The 17,165-nt window shown below is 39.3% G+C and overlaps 1 protein-coding gene across 1 annotated transcript in view; it reads left to right on the forward strand.

Moving 5' to 3' along the window:
* sema4ab (sema domain, immunoglobulin domain (Ig), transmembrane domain (TM) and short cytoplasmic domain, (semaphorin) 4Ab) overlaps positions 1-17,165 on the forward strand; it is a gene marked incomplete at its 5' end in the record, with an annotated part of 30,586 nt that overhangs the window by 11,355 nt on the left and 2,066 nt on the right. The window contains 4 exons of the mRNA XM_079175566.1: positions 294-483; positions 8,570-8,685; positions 10,228-10,391; positions 12,871-12,965. Of these exons, the coding sequence (XP_079031692.1) occupies positions 294-483; positions 8,570-8,685; positions 10,228-10,391; positions 12,871-12,965 (565 nt within the window). The remainder of the gene's footprint in view (positions 1-293; positions 484-8,569; positions 8,686-10,227; positions 10,392-12,870; positions 12,966-17,165) is intronic.

The raw sequence follows: 17,165 nt of genomic DNA on the forward strand, positions 1-17,165 counted from the left end.
AAATACTTAAAAACGGCTTAATAAATATGTATTTATATTTAGAACTAGCTGTTACTCAGCTCTGTTAGCTTGATGTTTGTGAAGGGAATGAAATATGAAAATTCACTTCTTGATCTATTTTAGTTGAATGAATGAATGTAGGTGCATTATATGTAATATTAGTCTGATCCAACATCTAAGTTGTATTGAACGATTTAATCAAATTGGTTCAATTAACCTTAAGGTATCATTTTGATCCAATATAATTGTGTTCAAATTACTGTGTTACTGTCAAACTGCTGTTTTTGTGGTAGTGTGGACTGCACAACGCATCTGACAACGCCCTGCGCTTTGTCAAAGAAAACTTCCTAGCAGACGACAGTGTGCGATCAGTTGGAAGAAGTCTGACTATGTTATCTGCTGAGCACAACTACAGCCACCTGACTGTCCAGAGAGTCCTGGCTGCCAACAACAGACACTACACTATCCTGTTCCTGCTTACAGGTAGGAAGCATTTCAAAATGTTTATTGTCACTCCGTTTATACAAGTATAATCTTGTAAAATGCTTTTGCTGGGAAGCTCCATAAAAGGTAGAAAATAAATAAAGATATATAATATAATATAATACATTTAATAACAATATAGAAGCAATACAAATATCCAGTAAAGAAAACAACAATAAGAAGGCTGCATGTTGTGTGTATGTAAGCTTGTGTGTGTGTTATTTATTTAGTTGTCTTATGGCCTGTGGAAAAGCTCCTCAGTACGATATGATATACCTAATTGTATCCATCGGGAAATTAGTCTTGGACTCAAATGCTGCACGCATGATTTGACACGTGAAGTAAATAAAGAAACAGAAAAATAAAGCAATATGCACATTATGACACGTTACACGCATTGCACATATTACACAACCAGTGATAAGAACAAGCAACGTATTGCATGACCCCTCGTCATACCACCAAGCTATTACACAACCCCTGTAGCCTCAAGCAACATTTTTTTAAATTCTTATTGAGGTAGGCATAAATTAGTTAAAACGGTTAAGTTTACATCGGGGTACTCTATACCTCCTATCAGAGTGTAAGACCTTGCACTCGATGTGGCAAATAAGGGATGGATCAGACAAGTGCAGAGATGGGCAAAAATACATCAAAATGTATTTTGATACAAAATACAAAATACCTCCAAATAAATGTATTACAACAAATTACAAAATACTGGTGACAGAAAATGTAACAAAATACATGTATTTTGTATTTAAAATATAGGAAATACTTTTTTCTGGATTTTCTGTTTACTCACAATTTGGTATAGCAGAGCATTCAGGTTTATATAATGTACACAAAGCTCTGGTGAACCCCACAAAAAGGAAGAACAGTCACAGAATGTCAGTGTAACTAAGCAAAGCTATTAAAAGACAACAACTTGATTGATTATGTATATATATGTTTGTATTAATGGGACTTAACAGCCCATAAACTTTGTTTTGTATCAACAAGAAAATATTCATCACATATGACATACAAGCTCCCAATCTCCCTCTTCCTATAGCTACTCCACTGATAAGTTAACTTGCTAAACACTGGCTATGCACTAGACAGCATGCTAGCGTCATTAGCATGTTAGCATCGATCGCTAGCTTGATATTATAACCATCACCATGTATATACAATAGGCTATGTAGCCAGACCCAGACATAAGTTATACATCAAGCTAGTTGACATCTGTCACACTCAGATACAATATTTACCTTGACAGATAATCCGTTGAATTTGAAGATCTGAAGACTGAACTCGTGAACAGTTTTTTGATTCTGGAGAAAGTATTTTGAGTATTTTGAATACAAAATTACTCCACTCTAAAGTATTTTGTTACAAATTACGTTCGATTTTTAATTGGCCCTATCAAATACAAATTACAAAATACTCAAAAGTAATTGAAATACGTATTTCAAATACAAGTAATAGAAATACTGCCCATCTCTGGACAAGTGCTTGCCTGAGAACAGACTGCTCATACATTGACTGGAGAGAAATTCTCTTTTTCAGTGAAATAGACTGAAGGACTTGTCTCTTTGTGCAGTAGGCTGAGGATAGCAGTGTCGTCTGAACATTTGAATATGTAGTTCAGGTAGCTCAGATGCGGCTGAGGTGTATTAAAAGCAGAGCTAAAATCAACAAAGGCCTTGGGATCTTCCAAGCGCTTAGTAGTCAAATAGGAGATACTATCCATCCATCATTCGTAACCGCTTATCCTTTACAGGGTCGCAGGGGGCTGGAGATGATCCCAGCTGATATTTGGCGAAGGCAGGGTACACCCAGACATCGCCAAAGTCTGGGTGTACCCAAAAAACATGACTATAAAAAATGAGTTACTATAATTACTATAAAAATTTGTATTTTCCCCCAACAACAGCAAGATCCGCTGGGCTGAGGCCATGTCCACACTACTCCGCTACGTTTACACTGAGCGTTCGCTGGAGTTTTCGAGCACTGAAAACGGATACGTTTGAAAACGCTCCCGAGGACGGATACGTTTGAAAACTCTGGAGTTGCCTCTTTGTGTGGACAGTAGAAAACAGATACGTTTGGAAACGATGTTTGGAAACTTGATTGGTTCTTATCAGTCACGACGTGTCCTTCCCTGATTCGTCACACCCCTATCACGTAACCATTTCCCGGAAAATCTTAAACAACGACAGTCTTGATTACCGATCGACTACCAGGTTAATTTAATATGGACAACTGATTACAGGCGTTGCTGACCTGTCTTTACTAGCAGCTGTTCAGTTAAATTCTGCATTTTTGCAGAGGAAGCAGCTGTTAATGGAGGGATTAGCGAGCGGCGTTAAAGTAAATTTGATTTGAGAGAGAGAGAGAGCGCAACACCCGCAGCGTTTTAACTAAATCGGAAAAATAAACTTCTAAAACTTTCCACGAAATGTGTCTGAGTTCATAGAGGAAGATTTTCGAGAAGATCTTAAGCATCAAACACGACCTTTCAATATTAAAGACTACTTTATTACTCTGTTGTATTTCTTTTAACTAAGCAACCAATTTGCTTCCTGTTTACATCGGCACCCACTATCATGCCCAGTGTACGTGAATAGTCACGTGATATTCGTTTTCAGGCGTTTTAGTGTGGACGGAGATCATTTCAAAAACGATGCTGAACCACCGTGTGGACAGAGATCGTTTTTGTTTTAGAACAAAAAGGTATTAGTGTGGATGTAGCCTGGAGACGTAGAGACAGATAACGCTCACATTCACACCTACGGGCAATTTAGAGTCATCAATTAACCTAAGTTGCATGTCTTTGGACACCAGAGAACCCGGAGGGAACCCACACTGACACGGGGAGAACATTCAAACTCCACACAGAAGGGCCATGCAGCCCGGGATCGAACCCAGGTCCCTCTTTTTGTATATTATATATAGTTATACTAACTTACAAGTGTCGTGTGTACCCTGCCCTTACCTGTATGTAAATTAGAAAAGATCCAGACCAGAACTGACGTCTGCCTTGTGTACAGACATCATGTAATTTTCAGCATTTCAAGCATTTCATCGCAATGTTGGGGAACTGGAATAGTGATGGATTTTTTCCAAGAGCCTACAGGCCACTGGAAAACAGAGCACCATGCTCTGGTGAGCTCTACTGTGCAGGTCTTTCAGAGAAGAGCAGAAATGCCATCTGGGCCTGTGGATTTCTTTGTGCATACATGTCTAAAAAGTAACTGAATCTTGTGTGGGTCAACCAACAGCCTGAAGCTTGAATCAGTAGTGAAAATAGTCTCCAGCACGTTATTACAATCCAAAGAAAAGTCCTGCGTTTCAACCCTCAAATATAATACTGGCTATGTTGGCTTTGAGCAGATCATCATTAGTGATGAGGCGCTTCCTATTTGTGTTCATAATGGTTATAATCATGGAGTACTTCAATCTGCTCTATCCTCATTTCTGAAAGCTTTTTTCCAGTTGAAGCAGTCCTTTATCTTCTCAGTTGTATAAGGCGTCTTGTTGGGGTACACTATAATTGTTGTAAATTGTTTAATTGATGTGATTTACTTTGACTGTGATTGTATTGAAACAGGAAGTGCTTTTACTTTGAAACAGGAAGTGTGTTTACTTTGATGCCAGGAAGTTGCTTGATACGTGCTTCTTGACGCTAATGACGAGAATGATAGTGTGGAAACGTGGATATGTCGAGTTTCTGTTCACATGAACAGTTGTTATACTGCAGAGAGAAGTAAAGTGTTCCGTTCAAATCCCTGATGTGTCTTAGTCCTCTTTAGAAGCTCCACTTCACTACAATAATGTCTTTTTTGATAACAACACCATCCACACAAAATTCTATGTAGTCCATTATTATTTCGGTGGCATTGAAGTCTGTAATAATTTGGAGTCTCTGCCATACATTTCTTCTTGGTCAGACAGTTCAGGGATTACAGTTTAAGAGTTAGGACTCCTTGGTGAACACATTATGTGAAATGTGTGTGTGCAGTGTCGAAAACGTGAGCATAGGTGCCGTAATGGAAGAAAAACCAGGAAACTCTAGATTCTCTAGGAAAGTCTAGATTGTAAATTTACAAGTACTCACATGTTGCTTGTACTTGTACAGCGCCACTCAAAGCGCTTTAACACTACATGTGATTCACCCATTCACAATCATTCATACACTGATGACAGGGGCTACCATGCAAGGTACCACCTGCCCATCAGGACATTTTAATCATTCAATCAACCAAGGACACATCGACATGGACTAGCAGAGCCGGGGATCGAACCACCGATCCTTTGATTGAGCGCTACCACTGAGCCACAGTCTGATAAGTAAACAACCAAGACAACCCCTTCCACAGTTGTGGTATAAGTAAATAGAAATAAATTCTGCGTTCTAACACAGCTCTGATTTGAGAAAAACCTTAACCATAACCATAACAAAAGACTCGAGCCAAACATCAATACCAACACAATATCAATGTAACAACAAATGTAGCTGCAAACTGAAATAAGCAGGGGCCAAAGCACATTGTTTGACATATATGCATTAATTAAGCTACTTTTGAAATACAAGTCATCATGTTTGAGAACAGAGTTCACAACAGAGAGTAGAAGGATGAGGTTGCACACATACTAGGGTTCTTGATCTGGATTCAAATTATAGACTATATGATTAACTTAAGTAACCTTGAAGTCACAGGTCTTAAACTGTGTTCACACCAAACGCGGCGCGAATTATTCGCACGACGAGATTACATACAAAGTCTATGCACAGACGCGATGAGACTGGAGTGACGCGAATTTGCGATGGCGCGGCGCGTTTGGCGTGGCGCAGCACGATTGCCGCGAATTCGCACCAAACACCGAATCGCTCCAAACGCGTGAGTTGAAATTTTTCAACTTCTGCGAAAAAATCGCGTGCTGCTGTGGCGATCATCGCGTTTGGTGTGAACACGGCATTAGACCCCGAAGCTTTTAAGACAACACTTTATTTTTACTGCAATGGACACTAATCAATGAGTGAGTTCTACATACAAAGAGGTTATTCACTCTCATCAATCAATGCTGTACTTTAATAATTTACCGGAAATTCGAGTAACTGCCCCATAGGCACTCATGTTAATTGAGAGCAAACATTTCTGTAGGACAGCAAACAGTACCAGTTTTCTAACCTTCCTTGGTTAAATTTGTAGGAGTTTAAATCCCAGAGTCCAGTTTGAATTTGTCACTAATCTGTCGGAATGAGCCAAGCTGTAGGTTTGGGGATTTGGGCTGAATGATTGGACTGGACTGAAAAACCACCCACAGATACTGAACCGCCATCTGTTCACACACCTAATCATAGCTAATGTTTGAGAAGCTGTTTTGCTTTGATGTTGTTTTAAAGGATCTCGATGGAGTCTTCTTGTAAACAACCATTAAGTGCTCCTCACCAAAACACATTTTTCCCAAAAGAAGAAGAATTAAAGCTGCGAGCAGCGATGAACAGGCCCTCGCCTCCTCCGCCGTGCCGGCGGGTTCCAGCCAGGGCGGGCGAGAACCTCCACGACCGTCGGACGGCGCGTCCGAGTGAGACGTTTTTAGTCCTGCTGGAAATGATGCTTTGCAAATAGTCCAATGCTTCCTGTATCCGCTGCATGGCGCTACAGAACACGTGCAAACATGCATTATGTTGCTCTATGTCAAATGTAAACCACATTGTGTAAAAGTCATGTAAATCGGATGGTGTTAGTCAGAAAACGCAGAGTATCTTTTGCCAGCAGGTGGCGCTGTGAGTTCTAGTGAAAATTAGCTTGTAGACATCCTCAGGCCATGAGTGTTATCAAGGATGGGAAGTTTGGGACCGTTTGGAACAAGTCCAGTTGAGTTACATTAGTTTTTTGCATGGGGAATCACATAAAGTAGCCGACCGCTACGGCTAAGCCGTTGCGTCAAAAGTAAAGCTTTTGATAATTTTTAATCACAATGGTCTTGAGATTGTACTGACAAATTTGAAGTGGATCTGACAAAGTCCCTAGGAGGAGTTCGTTAAAGTATAGCGACTAGAAATAGGCCAAAATCGATAAAAAAATTACATAAAAATGAAAATGGCCGACTTCCGGTACAGTTAAAAGCATGGTCCCAAGAGCCTTATTTTTAGGTCTCTAAGTGATACATGTTCTGACCAAGTTTCATACATGTACGTCAAGCGTAGCCCCGGGGCTGCTCTTTTGAACTGGCTAGGAGGAGTAAATAAAAGTATAAAATATGACATTTGCTTTTGCCAGTAGGTGGCGCTATGAGTTATTTAATTTCTTTCAATTGATCTATGTTCAGGCTTGAAATGGCATCATGCACAAGAAGTTTTGTGCGGATTGGATAATGTACCTTGGAGTTATAACAACTTCTTTTTTCATAGCAAATGATGCAAAATGGCCGCCACGCCACGTCAAGGTTCTTTGACGAAAACTCTAGCTTTTAATAATTTTTAATCACAAAGGTCTTAAGAGTATCCTGACCAAGTTTCAAGTCGATCGCATAAATTCTCTAGGAGGAGTTCGTTAAAGTACGAAGGCTGAAAAATGGAAAATGTGCCAAAAAACACAACTTTGCGGGTTTACTGTAGCGCCCCCTATTGGTTGAATGCAAAATAAATCTCAGGGTATGTTACAGGATGCGATGTGCACATATGCTGAAATGTTCGTGAATTTTCGACAAATGTTTGAGAAGTTATGTGTATTGATATTAAGCCACGCCCCTAGAAAGTTCATTGGTCCATATCTTTTCAACAAAAAGAGATATCAAAAAGCTTTTGATAAATCTGCGTGATCTACATCCAATAATGATCCACAGCAAATTTGGTACTAATCAGAGCCAGCGTGTAGGAGGAGTTCGCAAAGATGTGTTTTACACTAAATTCAAGATGGCGGAAAATCTAAGTAGGTGGAGCTTAGGGGTCTCAGAGGCTTTTTTTTTTTAGATCTAGCGGATTTGGACATGTGTGTTGAATTTCAAGTCAATCGGACAAAGTGGCCGAGGGGCATCGCCGGTCCGCCTTGTAGGGGGCGCTAGAGAGCCATTTTTTTTCACACAAATATGGCACCTATATCAAAGTTTCACCAGACCTGACAAGTCTGCAAAATTTGGTGAGTTTTCATGCATGGCAAGTACCCCAAAAAGCTCCATTCCCGGCAAAAATAAAAATCACGAAAAAGAATACCCCTTAGAAACTCAATAGGGCCTTCGCTGGCCCGACGTTGTCGGTGGCTCGGGCCCTAATTAAATGATCACATTTCCATTTAGTCGATATCCCTACAGTGTTATATTGCATTGGAGAATACTGTTGAACTTGGATGTTGAATTTGTTTTCCAGTCCAGAAAAGCATCAGTGACCCTTGATCTGTATTAGATCACAAGTTAGTTAGCTTGAAGAGGTTTACACTGTGAATTGTTCAGCTGATATTACAAGTTTGCAAACTCTAGACTAATCTTCTATTTCTATTGTGAAGTTTGAAGAATAGCTTTGCTTAAACAACACACTGCATGATAATTCCTGCTTGTTATAGTCTGCATTATTGTGAAACACTTGACACTTAAACAGGAAGCTGTTCCTAATTAAATCTGCACACATTTTGATGATACACTTTGATTGTCTTTGACCATTGACTGGTGATTTCTTCTATTCTTATTCAACAGTTCTTGAGAGGTATCTTTCTCTCTTTCTGTCCTTTCATTTGTCAGTCTGGTTGAACCAATATACAGCATTTTGTTCTCCATGTACAAAACAAAGCTTTCATACAAAATAACAGCTTTATGTAAAGAGGAATTTATTACAACCTAAAAGTATGAAAGACCATTCAAACAAATAAAGTACTAGACATAGATGTTAGACATAGATGTCTATAGAGACATTTGACTTGACCCAAACAAGCTGCTGTGGCAGAGATTCTGAACTTCAACTGTAGTCTATGTGACCTTGATGTTTTATCTGAGAACTTACTCACGTTACCATCAAAACTGTCAATTCCATGAGTGCTGTTCATTAAGGAAGTCTGTCTGTTGTAAAAATGTGACCTGTGTTTTGTCACTAACTTTGTTTCAGAGTCTGGTTACCTACACAAAGCTGTCCTGCTACAGAGTGGGGCCCACATCATAGAGGAGGTCCAAGTTTTTGAGCAGCCTCAACCTGTCAAGAGCCTGAAGCTCTCCATACCAAAGGTACACATTTCATTATGACATTTCACTAGATATCTTCAAGATACCAATCCAAAGCATGACGTTGTTAAGGCAGAAGCCACCACTGAGGCAAGGACTCAAAAGCACGAATCAATACCAGGACAGTTCAAAAAAACCCTGGCAGAGGTTTAGTACACAGGTAGGCATTCAGTACAGGTAAACAAATCCAAAACGAGTGAGGCAATCAGCTGGTGATCCAGCAGCCACTGTAGGACCTAACGGACATGCTGGATGTGAGATTCTTCGTCCAGGTAGAAGATGAGTATATCATGCAGGTTTACAAACACAAACTGAGGCATTGGACAGTCCAATGCCCCAGCATTGGATATTCATAGTATCCACTGGGAGTGTTAAAAGGCTGTGCCCAGCAAGGAATGAGTCTATGTATTTCTGCATTGCCTCCCTCTCTGGAGCTGACAGCGAAGTAGAGTCTTCCCTTGGGAGGGAAATTGCCAGGAAGAAGGTCAATGCAGCAGTCGTATGGTTGGTGCAGAGGGATAGAAGTGGCTCTGGCTTTATTGAAAACGTCTTTTAAGTCCATGTAGCAGGAAGGGACTCCAGACAGAGATTTCAGTGTTTTCTGTCAGCATGAACTTGCAAACTTGAAAGCATCCTCTGACAGAGAGAGGCTGGAATAGGGCGGTAATTCCATCTGCAGCTGAGGCCTCATGTATCGTGAACTGATACATGAACCTGTGTGGCTACTAACAGAGAGCCAGTGTGAACTTGGGATGAGTACAACACATAGTACAACAGACTGTGGATTAAATTAACCGCAAATTATATAAAAGAAAGAAAGAACGAGGAAATGTCCCTTTCTTACAAAACCTACAGATTTTTCTCCCTGAATTTATAAAAGCTGAAAAGCATGTTAATTTGGTAAAAATGTACATGAGAAAACGGAATGTTAGTAAAAGTAACTGAGAGCAAGAATGTTTGTTCCTACATTTGTGTCCCTGATATGTGTGGCAGATAATGAGATTTATGTCCATGTGGCGCAGAATACAGTGGGCAGAGGTGTAAGCTGATTAAAACCAAAGACCTCACAATGAGTCAAATTGATACATTTTCTGCCTCTATCAGCTGTGATTCACAGCTGATTTTATCCAAGCAAAATTTAGTAAAATGCAATTAATAAAGCATTCAAAATGGTTTAATCCAGCTTAATTTGATTCCAAACTGCACATTTTGTATATTATTTTCTATGTAGAAGTTACTATTATTTACTTAATTTGAATGTAACCACACATATCTTTTTACAGTGTATTGGCATTAGTCGTTCTTTATTGTGTGATAAGCCGCTCAGAGCTAGTGTTAGGGGTTAAATAGGTCATCATTCCCTCTCTACTATCTTTTTTATATTGCTGTGAAAAAATACCTGTATTTATTCAAATTTATTGACAATTTGTTTTTGAACAAAGCCTTGATGCAAAGAATTTGCAGTGGTGTTCCGGAGGCGGTTTGTGTAAAAATCATCTTCGGATACTCTTCTAATTGTTTTGATCTCATTTTGTCCCAATGCAGGGTATGATATATGTTGGCACGTCAGAGGGTGTGGTGAGTGTTTCAACAGCCAACTGCTCTTTCTACTGGACCTGTCCTCAGTGTGTTCTTGCCCGAGATCCCTTCTGTGGTTGGGACCCTGCCAGCAGGGCCTGTGTGGAGGCCTCCAACACCCATGCCAGTCTGTGAGTACCACAAGATCATGTTAAAAATGACTCATATTATGTTCGCAGTTAGGGAATTATGATGATATATGATACTACTGTTAAAATAAAAAGCATCATTAGGCTACAAAATAAAACACATTAAAGGTCAATGTACACGCTAGTGAAACAACCCCACAGAGCCGTTATGTTCAAACCAATCATTAAATCCCTTTCTAATGACTGCACTTGGCAGCCTGTGCATACTATTAATTAGGACTCAAGCAGTATTTTGATTCTAATGATTATTATTATGAGGGCCCGAGCACCAACCAGCGGTTGGGCCAGCAAAGACCTTGCACTCCAAGCAAGAAATAACAACCGGCATCCCTCCACTACCGCTGATGTCTCCATTCTTGGGCATACTTCTCAGATCACCTTGGACTTTAAAAAGCGTGGGCCATTTTTAATTCCGTGTGAATTTTTTGTGTATTGTTTGTGATTTCCAGGCTCTGTACTTGAACCTCCTGGAGATGTAACCAGATAGACTTTAAATTTGGTCACTATAATCTTTGGACCTTTGCAATTAAAATGTATCAAAAGTTTTAGCTTTAATGAACCTGCATTGTGGTGGATAATTTATATGATTCTCAAACAAAATGCTGTTGTTACTCAAGTGTACTTGATCAATTCTTCCCCAAACTTGACATGCTTCATAAGAGCTGTGGCCTAAGGACATACACATGCCAATATTAAGTCAAAGTAATTGTGCCAGCAGTTGGCAAGTCGAAGTAGGCTTTGTAACACACATTCAATTTTCAATTTATATTGTGTGGTCCCCCCTTACATACAGCAACACAATGCATGTTTAGTGCATGTTCTCCAGCGCCTGTTGTGGTCATAGAAAGTCATACAAAAGTTGCAATACATAATTTCAAGCACCACGCACTTCATACAGAAAATAATGCCTAATTGTGCAGGCAGTGTTCGATACCCAGTTACCCTGAGGTGCACCAAAGTGCAAGGGCCTTTAATCATCAATTATAATACTAGAACAAACCGTAAAAGAGAAAGAAGTCAGTCAATCAAACTAAATTGAGAGGTTGGATGGCACATAGAAGCAGTTTTCATAGAGGCACGAGATGACAAGAGCCAGGACCAGAACCTGCGCTGCCTCCTGGAAGGAAGAGCAGCTCAGTCTTGGTTGAGCTTCAGGTGGCATGCGGACATAGCCTGTAATGGCCAGACCAAATCGCAAGTACAACTTTGTCTGGAACCTCTCAGTTCATTCTCAATTTCCAACGGTCGTTATTAACAGGCATAAACCAAAATGCCTCTGGTTGCATTTAGGCCACAGAGGCATCTATGTCATATGTTTTGTTACTCTAATGGTTATTAGAGTAACAAAACATATGACATAGAGCCGAGCAAGGGAAAAATATAAACAGATTACGGTGTAGAGGTGAGCTGTGATGTTGGAGCAGCAATATAGCTGTGGACGAGTAATAACGTGTTACCGTAAGTTGTTTTACTTTGCCAGGGAACCAGACAAATATGTGGGCTTGGTTGTTGTGGAAAGGAAAAACTGACAAACTTGGTACATCAGGTGGTCTGTGCTCCCTAGAGAAGCCAAAGTCTAATTATTGTTAATTCTCCTGTCCATTTAGGCTAATGTGATTTATGTGTGTGCTTTACCAGTTTTTTATCCCAGCTGTCGCCATTACAGCACCAACTAATTTGACCTCTTCACCAACAGGTGTGTGTTTTCTGAAGTAGAGGGTGACCGATTAAGGGGTTTAGCAGATTAATTGGCGACGAAAGGACGTTTAACAAAGTTAGCACTATTGGCAGACATGATCAAAACAACTATTAAAGGCCCCATGAAATGGCAATCGTGCTTCGAGGCCGTGCGAGGTGGGGGAACGCTCCAGCCACAATGCGCTCCAGCCACAAATGCATGATTTATTATTTCGATTCTTTGAGATATTTTTTCAGAACGTAAATCTACACTCCATGAAAAAACCTCCAAGGCACTATTATCAATGCAATGCAGTTAGAAAATGTGGGCTAAAACGTAGCCGTCCCAAGACATATCTGACCCGTTATCAGTTTATTTCTCCCACAGAAGTTCTCCCTCAACACTATCACCTCTTGATATGTCAATCAGACGATTAATCGGCTTTTTCTAGATCTAACAGCAAATCATTTACCAGTACTACCTCTGCCGGGATGTCATGTTGTCATTACACCACATGTTAATATAGGCCATTAGGCTTATACTCTCGATAATGTGATTAATGTGTAGGGTGGCATGCTTGGGAAAAAAACCTGACATTGCATTATTTTTTCTGCAATATATATTGTGATATGAAAAAACTATAGGAATATTCACCCTAAAATGTGTACATTTTGAAGTTAAACTATTGGTTGCCAACATGAAATGGAGGTAGCTTCTGATGGCTGCCATTCAATTAGACAGTTGTACCAGCCTTCTCTGCTGACTGTAGTTCTCCCTCCTCAGATGCCAGGACATAGACAGAGGAAATGTTGGAGAGGCATGCAGCACTGTTTCATTTACACACAGAGACAGATTTGGTCCAAACAAACTGCCTGCAGGTAAGTGTCACTTATCTCAGTTGCTGGTTACATACTTACATACATACATAAAAGACATATTGACATTTACAGGATTAAAGCTAGACTTTTCTTCATAGCACAATGTATCGTCCAATATGTCACTAAGGCTCATGATTAACTTGTTTTTTAAACAATCTCAACAGCTGGCCTGCATACTTTGTCTATATACACATTTTGGTTCAGAATCCCTTGATTATTTGTTTATAAGAGTTTGACTAAGTGTAACATTTTAAAGTGTAAAATAAACTTGTCAGTGGACAAACTGACTGAGTTTGGAAAGGATCTCAAATCGAACATTGACATTTCTCTTCTGACATGGTGATTTATCAGCGCTTATACGATGTATGCGATATGTCTATATATATTGGCCGATTTATCAGTTGGGCTCTAGTTACTGTATTATTAAACTCACCGCAGAAAAAGTAACTGCAGCTGCACGTTTTTCCAAGGATGGAGGGATGGACAGAGCGGCAGCAAATCTTTGCTGTTGCAGCGGCTAACTTCCGTGTAAACCAAGTTGCGGCAAATAGCGGACTCATTCATGCCATAACATGAGCGTCTGCGTCTAGTGTGTCTGCGTGTGTAGTCCCATCGAGCTGGCTGTCCTTTTTATATGTATGTAAGAAAGTATGATTGGCCATTACATATATCGATGCTGCTATTGGACAGGACCAACACACTTAACAGCCCAGTGACGTGCATTGACACCATAACAACTAAAAGCAATCCACATATTCTTAGGACCTAGTGAAACCATGGCAAACAGTTCAATATTCTCCTATTTTATTGCTCTGCCAGTTCCTGCCAGCTTGCACATTTTCCATCTCTCTACCCACCTCTGATTATGTTGATCAAGTGTGTTCACCTCTTAAAGTCTTTGGTGTGGGAACAGCTGAGAACAGTCTCATACGTTTTCACAAACAAATGTGTAAAACAGTATCCACACAAATCTGATAAGATTCACAAACACATTTCTATTTTATAATGCTAAGTTGACAATTGTGAATTATGAAGCCATGCAAATGGGGATGTTTTAGTACAAATGTGACTATGTATTTGACAAACTGTTTGTGTTCATTTACAAATGATATAAGAGTTGTAAAGTAGAGCCACAGATTGAAATTTACAGATACAAATCACTCTACATTTATTTGTGAATTGGGTTTTATGAGACACAAGTCATGTGACATTTTTGAGAGCAGAACATTTGTGCCCATATTTCACTGCCATACTTCTTAGTTTAACCAGGCTTATTCATTGTTTGTTTAGCCATAGTTCCATCATGATCTGTACCTGAAGACACTTACCATAGCGGGTTTGGTGTGTTTTGCATTTAGTTTGATTACAGTTCATAAATCATCAACATTTCTTAAATGTAGTTTTAGATTATTATCTTTCTTTGTTACTTACCATGCCCACCATCTATTTATACCATCAGAGTCTGAAGGAGGTGCCTAACCATTTCCTCTATTCATACACTGGATGACGTCAGCAGTGACGTCATTGGGTTAGACCAAATATGATGGGGGAGGTTGATTATGTAAAGTAGCTTATTTATGTTGATTGTGGTGTGTTCTGCATGGTTGTAAATATATATATGGTTCAATGACAAATAAGGCTTCTAAAAAAAAAGATTATATTGGCTGTAATGCAAACAAAATGTGTTTAAACAAGTCTCATTTGTTAAATTACTTTTTAAAGTGGTTATATGTATTTTGAACAGTATTTTTTAACTTCACCGGCTAAAAAATGTCAGGTGGCGCAACCACATATTTGTAAATATATATATATTTTCCTACTATTCATTATAACTGAAATCTTTGACAAGTACTGTATCCCTTATTTTCTACAGTCCCTAAAAAAAAAACATAATTAAAAAACATAAGATAAATTCAAGATGTATTATTCAATTAAATTCCATTACATTTATTTTTGTATAGCCCAATATCACAAATCACAAATTTGCCTCAGAGGGCTTTACAATCGTCTATATAAAAAGAAACCTTGTCACCAAAAAAAAAGAGCACTAACCCTCACATCTCTCTTATCTCTCTTTTCTTTTGGCAAGATATGCTTCTCTTGAAGCCAAATCATTGTTAATGCGCTCCCTGTGTCATGTTGATTTCACTTTATTTAACAATGGCGTCTAAAATAATTATAAAATATTATCATGAAAAACGTTTGAAAGTATATTGTATCTTTAAAGGCAGGGTTGGTTATCATCTTCAAAAACATTTGATATTTTTTTTTTATTCTTTACATCCTCACAGTTAACTCGCTGACAAAAAAAGAATAATCTGGTGTCTGTGTCTGTCTCAGGACTGTAAGAAGCTCGTTCGATCATTTCATTCAGCTCGTATATAATGATTAGTAAGTAGTATATAATGATTAGTATCTCCTAATAAGCTCATTATGACGCCACAGCTATGGTTAACTTATTTATTTCTAGGGGTGTAACAAATACACGTATTCGTATTAAACCGTTCAGTACGAGGCTTATGAACCGAACAATACGTTTAATAATACTAGTGCATTTGGAAAATGCAGAAGCTTAAATTGTGGGAAATATAATGTTTTCGGTGGACTGCGCTCACGTAACAGACAACGGGCTGTGACCTCTGAACCCGGAACAATAACAAAAAACAGCTGAGGCTGCAGCACCGCAAGTGTCTTCAGGGAGGCTAAGCTAACTAGCTCAGCGGGGAAACAACAGCCCGAATGGATTCAATTGTCCGGACAATAACTCCACGCATGACGAGATGCTTTGTAATTAACGGACAATGCATATAGTCCAAATCAATGTAATTAACACAATGACAAACTCACAAGAACCAGTCTCGTATATTCATATGACAACAAAGCATGACAAATCAATCCAGCAGACCTGCAGCGGATCCACGCATTCCACCACACAAGCACGAGCCTTTCAAATATTATTCATAAAAACGCCACGATTGACAACAGTAGTAACACTACTACAGATGTAAACAAACAAACGCACTTCAATTATCAAATGCTGTTCACTTAAAGACAAAGTCCATCCTCCTTTCTTTGTTAAAGAGTTTAATCCCACGGTACATCGTTTCAGTTCCAGTAAGAAGTCCTTCTTGATTCATGGACGCCAGTGATGACAGTCGAGCCGCCCCAGCCGCCCAATTTCGCTGGTCTGCACGTGGGGCCGCGGTTGTGGAGATGTTTCCCTGTGAACGTGTTCGTTGAGTTGTAGATCCACTCGAGTCTCTCCAAAAGTTTTCAAAAGCACCGTAGCTTGTGTCCTGCCATGCTATGGTGTCCTCAGGTTAGCGTACCGTAGCTCCAAACACCAAGAGCTCAGTTAAAATGAAACACATTCCCAGCCATAAAATGTGCAATGCTTCTCCGACGCTGTCAGCAAGAACGTTCATACAAATCCTTTTCCTGGCTGAGTCAGGGCTGCCAGCTGTGGCGTTGACTGACCATTTCTTACGATGTCCAGCTTTTCCTGAAATGTCCTTCTTGAGAACGGCGTTGTCAGTAACTCCGCCACTAAATCCGTTTCTCCTCCTTATTCAGCCATTGAGTATTGAAAAAACAAAGCTAGGTAAAAAAATAAATAAACGTTACTGACTTTGTTAACAAAGAAAGGAGGATGGACTTTGTCTTTAAGTGAACAGCAGCTTTGGTAAGTCAACTGCTTTTGTTTTTTTTACATCTGCAGTAGCGTTTCTACTGTGTTCATTTGTCTATCGTGTCGTTTTTATGAATAATATGAATGGCTCGTGCTCTAGCGCTGCAGCGTTGCCGGATTGATTTGTTGCTTTGTTGTCATATAAATATATGTGACTGGTTCTTGTGAGTTTGTTCTTGTGATTGTGTTAATTACATTGATTTGGACTATATGCATTGTCCGTTAATGACGAAGCATCCCATCATGCGCGCGGTTATTGTCTGGACAATTTAATCCGTTCTTGAATTTATTATCATTGAAATACATTTTTTTTATAGTTCTCTTAGTCTGTTCATTTGCTCAGACGGGTTTCAGGGTTTGAGATGCCAAAACATAAAAGAATGAATATTATTTGAATGTATTCAAACTCAATAGCTTTTATTGAATGAAATGATATATGCCATAAATTGATAAAATTATTTTAAAAGGAAATAATGGACCCACTAAAATATGAACGTCATGTCATTGACCCA

The sequence above is a fragment of the Pholis gunnellus genome, assembly GCF_910591455.1.
Source record: "Pholis gunnellus genome assembly, chromosome: 16".
Classification (NCBI taxonomy): Eukaryota; Metazoa; Chordata; class Actinopteri; order Perciformes; family Pholidae; genus Pholis; species Pholis gunnellus.